The sequence below is a fragment of the Rhamphochromis sp. 'chilingali' genome (genome assembly GCF_963969265.1).
Source record: "Rhamphochromis sp. 'chilingali' genome assembly, chromosome: 2".
Classification (NCBI taxonomy): domain Eukaryota; kingdom Metazoa; phylum Chordata; class Actinopteri; order Cichliformes; family Cichlidae; genus Rhamphochromis; species Rhamphochromis sp. 'chilingali'.
This window is the reverse complement of record NC_137930.1, coordinates 69,237,200-69,245,574: the sequence shown is the minus strand read 5'-3', so window position 1 is coordinate 69,245,574 and position 8,375 is coordinate 69,237,200. Positions and strand designations below refer to the sequence as shown.

Below are 8,375 nucleotides of genomic sequence, written 5' to 3'. Positions count from 1 at the left end.
CCGTGAAAACAGACAATAACCACGTTTAATTACAGTAACGCTACAGGTTACAGTCACATGTAAGATTACGAGCTCTGTTCTGTTCGAGTGTCCTGAGCAGTCCTGACACTGAAGCTAAAGGGAGCCCAGCCCTCAGTGCTCTTTATTCTTTAAACCTGCACTTTTGTTCTGTGTGTAACCAAAAAGGGATATTCTGTTTGTTTATATTCTGAGCTTTCAATTGTGTTGTAATTTGATTCTAATTGAGTGCAAATCAACATGAGCCCATTACATTCAACGCGTGCTACTGCTGGGCTCCACCAATCACCAATTACATTAGCTTGTTTTGTCCCATTACAAAAAAAAAAAAAAAACAACCACCAAAACCTCAAATCCACCCCCCGCCGAGCAGTCAATGGAATTTTTAACAAAGCTTTCTGAAAGCTATTTAATGGTTCAGCAAGCCTTAATGCAAAGCCACGACGGGCTTTCATACAGGAGTAACTCAGTGTGGCTGTATACACGCTGATTGGACTATTTTGTACTGTTAGAAACAGAAACAAACAAACAAAGCAGATCTAATACCAAAGCTAAAAACATGGTTGTTTTCAGGTCACATGTGCAGGGTGTCTGAATTTTATGAGAGCCAGTCGCCCCATGAAAGTCTGCAGCTTTGCCAAAGAGTAGAAGTGCTCTAATGTCAAAGCCAGATGGGAAGAGGAGAAAGAAAAATAGACGGGAAAGTGAGAGTGGATGAAAATAAGTGTACTGTATTATACACACAGCACACAATCCTTCATACCGACACTGCTGGCAGAGACGATGCTTTAACCAAAGTGCGAGTGCGTAATGTCAGCGAACAGCGCTGTCAGGAAAATGCGGTTTCTACCTTGACAAATATTCAGGGTTCATTTTGATATCAGAGGAAATGTTTTTAAAGGTTTGAGAGAAATACAACGAGGTTCTAAAGAGCTGCGGGTCAAAGGTCAGCGTGTAGTTAGATCACATGACCTGCTGTTTATTGGTGCTTTCGTTTTGCCTTTGTGGGAGCAGGATGATCAAAAACGAGCTCACTGCCTCGTACCTCAGTGACATTTCCAGTCACAAATCGGCGGGTTGGCAGCTGTTAATTTCAAGTCTTGAGCAGTTAATTGACAATAACTTTAACTCCAGGCAATGAATAATTACCATCCTAGAGTTTCGCATTACACTTAAGCCATGTACTTACAGGAATTATTATGCATCCCCTACTAGCGTGATTGAAGCAAGACGTATCATTAGTCCGTTCTGTGATTAGTCAATCAACATAATGTGAAGCCATTCTGATGATGAATTATTTAAGTCATTTTTCTGAGCACAAAAGCCGAGCGCTTCCTGCACCAAGACTCTCCGGTGGGTGGATTTGCAGCATTTCTTCGTGTTACATTAAAGTAATTGCAGTGTCTGGGAAAACTGTGATGAACATTTTATCTTCATTGAATGAGACCTGCTGTGATATACGGTCGGGAGAAAGCAGCGCTCACAAAAACAGAGCTGGAGGTGGTAGAATCAAAGATGCTGGGAAGGCGGGGCTGAGGGACAGTGGATGTACCGGACAAAGGATCTCGAATGCAGAGCTGCAGTGGAGGACATGCAGAGCTGCAGTGGAGGACATGCAGAGCTGCAGTGGTGGACATGCAGAGCTGCAGTGGTGGACATGCAGAGCTGCAGTGGTGGACATGCAGAGCTGCAGTGGTGGACATGCAGAGCTGCTGGGGAGGCAGATGAGCCACTGTGGCGACCCCTGAAAGGGGCAGCCCAAAGAAGAGGAGGATCCAGCAATAACTTCCAGCTACAGTGTCAATATGATGTCAGTCAGCTGAACACAGGCAGTAATTATTAGATGGAAGATCGGTTTACACACTGGTGAAAGGCAGACGAAAACGAGAAGGAGGAGATGGGGCGGAAAAGATGTCATTAGCCTAGAAGAGCTTAGCTCGGCGCACACCAACGCCGAGCCCGACCTCACTACTCGCCCTCTCGGTCAAAGCGCTGCTTTGGCTCGACCAACCGCAACAACGCTCTGTACAGACCAAAAGTAAGAGCTTCTCTCCCCTGCCCCACCCCTTCCAATCTTCCCGCTCTCCTCCATCTCCCTGTCACATGCGCTCAACTCCCGTTTAATGTCCTGCAAATGAAGCGGATTTATTAATGTGTAATTAAGTAATAATCATCACTACATAATGCATGAGAGACTCCAGGGGCTAAGAGCTGAGCGAGAGGAAGAGGAGAGATAGGACAGCGAGGCTGCTGGAGCAGACAGAGAAGAAGAAGAGGAGGAGATTTCTGCAGCCTCGCTAAAGACACACATTAAAAACGGATTAATCCACTGAAATAACATTTTGATAAGAGCAAAGCTGCTCTCTTTCATTTCTTCCTCCTTTTTCTCTCACCCCGCGAGCTTCACGGCCCGTCATCACACCATTAGTCCGCGTTCAATTAACAAACTCCAATTAGTCGAGTCCCCTCACTTCTAACGAGGCCTAATCGCTTTAAAGGCTGCGCTGGTCAAGCAAGAACACAGTGGCTGTGTTACATCAGAGAGGAACACGAGGACTGGTTTTACTGGTTGTCTTCAATATTACTGTTTGATTATATGGGTGCGTGTGACAAACATGTCCTATCATTACAAAGTACAATGAAAAGCAAAGCTGTGAGCAAATCCTATTTATGGCAATCGGATCCAAGTTTTCTTTATTATTTTAATGGCAAATAAAAACACAAGGTGGCTGGCAGGAGATGGAGAAGGTGGATTTGGTCCTTCCTTGTTGCTGTTTCGGTATGCCTGGCTGGCCAGTAACCCCAGTCAGAGCCAGCCAGCCAGTCAGAGTTGGGTGAGCAGGTGAAAGACAGAAGAACATGAAAACACAGATAATCCCCCGGTGATGCTCACCTCATCCTGGCCTCCATCACTCCCTCCCTCTTGCCCGCTCACCTGCTATGTGCCACTGCACTGGCCCCAAACACCTTTCCTACCTTTTACCCTTCGCCTCCTCTTTTCTCCATTTTCCCCCAATGCCCGGTCTTGCCAAGCTGTCAGTGGGGCAAGGTGTGGAGGGGAGATAGCAACATGCATGTACACACAGATGACTGAGTACGCAAAACACACGGTGCTTATGCGAGCTACAGTACAAGGGCCGTGTTACCTTTGTGGTGGTCGTCAGCCTCAGCTCTGCTCGGCTTCGCTTGGCTGCCTGACTAAAGCTAAGCTCTGGTTATCCAGGCTGCCTTAGCGACACACACACAGCCTTCGTGTGCATGATGCATACAAACACAAACACACACAATGCAACGATGGAGCAGTAGTCGCTGGCCAACTGTGCCGAGTATCAACAACACTACAGCCGTATTCAACCCACGTTTCACAGAGTGATTAATGCAGTGCAATTTTCTGTAAAAAGACAAGAAATATCAACAAGTGACGGGAAATTTATTATAAAAACCTGCCACGCCAGAATGATCTCTCCAAACTGTTTTAATGGTGTTATCATCCAATGTGTGGACAAGTTGGGAATCAGAGGTGCAGACCCGAAACCACACATGCAGTGTTTTCTGCAGCATACTAGACAAGCACACGTCAAACCCAGCCTCACTTTTGGAAAGCTTCCTTTATAAAATTCAAAATCCAATTATTTTTATTGGATAGGCGTAGTTATTCCTCAACAGTTCCATTTGTATTATAGCGACAGAGATGGGCCGCAAGCATCAACTAAAAATCGAAACAGGCTTCAGAGTAGATATCTGGAGGACAGTGACGATCACCTCGTCTTCCAAACATAAACCCTGCTCCCCTGGATGGAATGACAAGCAGCAGGCTTATTTTTCTTCCCTGTACATATCACCCACATTATCAGAAACAACCCTCGAGCGAGCACGCGTTCTGTCAGGACATCCTGTGTGGCCCTCCTGCTATCGACAAATTAATCTCACGCTGCCTCCGATGAAACCGGCTTATCCTGGGAACCTGTAGGAGAGGCTGGAATCTGTCCGTGAAAGTCGTGCTGTTAATCAAACTAACCGCCCGGTTCGAATCACTGTCAGAAACCCACTCGCTTCCTAGACAGTCCCAGAAAGGAAAGGCCTGCATGGTGGTGGAGATGGGGGAGGGGGTGGCGACCACATGGTCAGCTCATCCCGTTGCCCATCTGGGTCCCATAAAGGAAACACGGAGGCCAAGGACACCACATGCCCCCATGCACGATGCCCACTCACCCATGCACAGCAATGAATACCATTTTTATGATAATGGGGGAAACTGAGGCCTCCTCTTGCAAAATGAAGCAAGATTTTTTTCTTTCAATCCATCTTACAGAATAAAGACTTTGGCAAACTTTTAGAAAATCAAACCCTGAATTCCAGCTTCACATGTTGCCTGAGTATCTGTTCAACATCTCAGTAAAGCCTGCTATTATATAAAACAGTGCAAACGCACACACACCACCGTGGACTTTCTCTCTCTTACGGTGTTGGAGTTTGAAACATTTGAAGAGAAAATGTGCAAGAAAAAATTGCTTGAGCCAATTTTATAGTAATGAAAATAAACACGAGTGACCCCGAGGACACGCAGAGTGGGGGCCGAGTGATTTGATTTGGGTCAAACAGTCACATATATCAATACAAAGCAGCATCTCAGGACAAGCTGATTTTTTAAATTACATATTATTAATCAAGCCAATCACAACATCCCACTGTCAGAAACAGACCAGCGATCGCGTGGACCGGACACTGTGTCAGAACCAACGGAGCACATTCAGCTGATGGGAAGGTTCCGGTTAAATTCACTTGAACGCTGCCGTAGCCAGCAGCTGCATGCAATTAAAAAACCAAAATCCAAACCGAGCCTGTGTCGCAAAACTACACGCGGACTAAACGATCCAACAGAAGGCATCTCGGTCACGGTCTCCTCTCCTCCACAGTGCCCGTGGACATGAAGTAGCCCGTACACACTTTCTTACCTTTCACGGAGCGAGGTTTGGCCTGTTTGCGTCTCGACATCTCTGCTCCGGGGCTGCGTTCTTCGTTCTTGAGTTGGTTTGTGTTCCGTTACAGGCGGACACGGTCCGGCTGTCCGTCCTCCCGCACTCCGCCGCTGCTCCTCCGCCTGTTGCAATGCGGCAGCTTCAGTCTCTGAGAGCGAAGCGGCCCTTGGTCCAAACACGCCGGGGCTGAGTGGGGGGGGGCTTCGAGGCTCTTCCTCCGCTGTGGCCGGGGCTCGCGCAACCTGTAGAATAAACGGGGGAGAACTTCCCGTCGTTGCCGCGACGCCGACAGCGGCTTTTAAACGTCTTCTCGCTTCGCCTTCTCCGGTGAAGCCCGAGCGCACTGACGGACCAGGGCGCGAGCTGCCGCCCACGCGCGAGGCAAACACCTGAGCAGGTCCCGAGCTGTTTAGAGGGGAGAAAAAGTAACAGCGGGAACCTTCGGGTGCGCGGAACCCCGGAGGTGGTGAGAATGTTTGGAAAATTGCTTTGGAAATGGACCGTGGCTTCTTCCCCAGCGCTCGCTTCGTCTTCGACGGGCTTTGTTTGACTTTATCGAAACTATTTCGCTCTGCGTTTCCCTCCAGGAACCGAGCAGCCTTCTGCGTTCCGTCCTGATAGTCTACACTAGGCAGTGGTGGTCTGGTGGCATGGACATTGCGCTCTTCCCCTGCATCTCCACCCCGCGGGGAATGCTGCTTTTACAACCCACGCTTTCTTTCTGTTAATATTTCCCAGTGTCCTAACGGCGGTGTTAACAGCAGCCCAGTATTTCTATGAGTCTAACCCTTCGCTAGCCTCTGTCTCCCTGCTTTTTCTTTGTCCTGACTCTGGCTACCAGTCTCCCTCCTCCTCCTCTGCCTGCCTCTGCTGGCGGGGCTGCGGCGCAGACACACATAATAAAGCCAAGGCAGGCAGTGCTTGGCTGGAAATGTAGCCGCGTCCCAGCAGGGGGATGTGAGAGAAGGGTCCCGGCGGGGGAGCGCTCTGATCCCGCAGGGAGCAGCTCGGCACAGCCCGGGTTGGCTGAGGCAGAGAGGCAGGAGAGAGGCAGGCTGTGCTGACGGGGAGAGAGAGAGGAGGCGTGGAGAGAGTTAGGCAACAGCGCCCAGCTGTGGCCGAGCGGCACAACTACACCGGGGGCTCTGAGAGTCGAGAGGGAGGAGACGGAGCTGGATTGAAGCCCGGAAGAGGTGCACCGAGTAACCGAGGCTAATAGCGTGAGGGGTAATCAGTACCGGTGGCTGCGTGACGTCACCAAGGTGACAGGAAACAAGGCCGTGACGACATCACTTTGCAGCAGTGTTCTTCTGACATGTTGATTATAAAATGTTAGCCAGCTGAGGACAGTGCTGATGTTTTTGACTTCACCTACACGAAGCTGGACGAGTAAAGTAATGTCTCGTGACATTGATTGTTTTTCACTCTCGATGTGCCTTTTCTGTGACGTCATGATTCTGCAGCTAAGTTCATTTTGAACATTTGCTTCTTCTGTGATCGTTAAACGTGCCACCGCCCTGTCAGTGCAGGCGTGTTTGGAAGGTCTACGTCTATGACAGAGAAGCGTGAGCGTACCAGGCAGATTCATTCATTCAACCATAAAATGTTTTCACATTCATCTCTGTGCTGATGTCTTTACAGCAGCACATTTCCACACTTCCAATGGAGACTTTGTGAAATTAAATGTCTGCTGTGTTCACAAAGGCGTGGATCTCCATCGCAGGTTCAAATTCTGCTGAGCTGCTTCCTACAAGAAACAAACGTGGTTGTGTTTATGATACGCACATGGCCTTTTTCTGCGTTCGCGCGGTGAAAATAAGTCATTCGACTTACTGTAAAGACATAATTCAATTAGCCACACGAGTGTGTGCAATGATGTGAATGTGTGTGTGCGTCGGTCTGTGTTTGTGTGTCTTCTTTGGAGCTCCTTTTATTTCCAGTGAAGAAAAGAGGGACATGTCTGTGGACAATGTACGGCAGACAAAGAGGGAAAAATGAAAATCACTGGGTGCTTTGTTCTTGGCTCTGTGCTCCAACCGAGCGCTCTCTGACCGCAGCTGAGCTTTTCCATGTTCTCCCTCTCTCTCTGACTTCCCCTCTCCCGTCTCTCGCTCTGGTTGTCATGGATAGCTGGGTAACGTGGAGCTCCCTGTGTTGACCAGCAGGACCGCAGATTGAGCCTCCCTGCCCCCCAGCCCACCCCGTCCTCCCATGGAGAGACAGGGCAGCCTTTAAGATTGACCCCCCGCTGGGGTTTGCAAGGGTTTGGGGCGGGGGGAGTTCTCATCTCTGTGCACTCCATACCCTCCCTCGTCTCCCTCTTCCTCACCCTCCAACCTTCACCCTTCCCTCCAAATGAAACGAGTGCACGCCAGGAGACCCGTGTGTGTGTATGTGCACGTAAAGCTCCCCCAGGGTGACGGCTGCTGGCACGGAGGGGCAAAAGCCCTCGCTCAGCGGTCGGTCCTCCTTCCACCCCTGTCCCCCCTCTTCGTTTCTGCCGGTAAATACAAAGAGTGTGAAAAAAGCCCACATTACAAGCTCCTTAAGGGTCAAGGACAGGCCCCACTCTGAATAGCTTCTAAGAGTCGTATTGTTGATTCACATAGCCAGCGATTACACCCTCTGTCATCTCCACACGGATTTGGCTTTTTTATATACACAACAAGAGAACATCAAGTAGCAGCCACTGAATAAGTCGGCCAACAGACGTGCGGTGGGAATTGATACAGACAGCACATCAATGGAATAAACTGGGGGCAGATGTAGAATTACAGCCACAAAATGTGGATTTGGCTGAAAGATTTCATACCTCAACAGCAGTCGCTTTCACAGCCATGTGGAATGTGAGAGCGCTGAGATTATGACGCAGAAATGTAGGTGCCAGAATTATGTGCATTTTTTCATAAATGCATTCTGTATAGGTTACCGTGGTTACATTGTGTCTGTGAAACAACGAGAAAAACCCACTTTTGATGCACTCGTCCAACAAACCGGTGCGGTGTCTGTGTGAGGGAAAAGGATAACTGTACATGCTTGTTGTCATGTGCTGCTTTAGAGCTTCTAAGCAGTGCAGTCGAAAAGATTTCCTTATTGATATCAACCTGAGCATCTGAGTGGCCTGCGTGAAAAAATGGAAACATTAACGGGATGAGAAATACTGTGGACACCGTCTGTTAATACGACAAGGATGTCATCGGCACCAGTTACATTTCTCAGAGTAGAAACATTTAACCCGTCTGATATTCAACTTATTCACTCACACGACAAAATGAGATTTACACTGCTGTCATTCTGATTTGTAGTTTTATTGTAATGAACCTCTTCCACTTTCTGCACTCGAGTCTCAGTTCAGTTCTCACAGTGGTCCGTCTGTGT

General features: G+C 48.6%; 1 protein-coding gene across 4 annotated transcripts in view; it reads right to left on the bottom strand.

Moving 5' to 3' along the window:
• znf423 (zinc finger protein 423) overlaps window positions 1-6,054 on the bottom strand; it is a 132,622-nt gene extending 126,568 nt beyond the window's left edge. For 3 of the 4 annotated variants that reach the window (XM_080867900.1, XM_080867898.1, XM_080867899.1), the window contains exon 1: window positions 4,974-6,054. In XM_080867900.1, the coding sequence (XP_080724026.1) occupies window positions 4,974-5,013 (40 nt within the window). In that variant the 5' untranslated portion in view covers window positions 5,014-6,054. The remainder of the gene's footprint in view (window positions 1-4,973) is intronic. The other variant, XM_080867897.1, reaches the window with a different exon arrangement.
• Window positions 6,055-8,375: the final 2,321 nt, after the last annotated feature.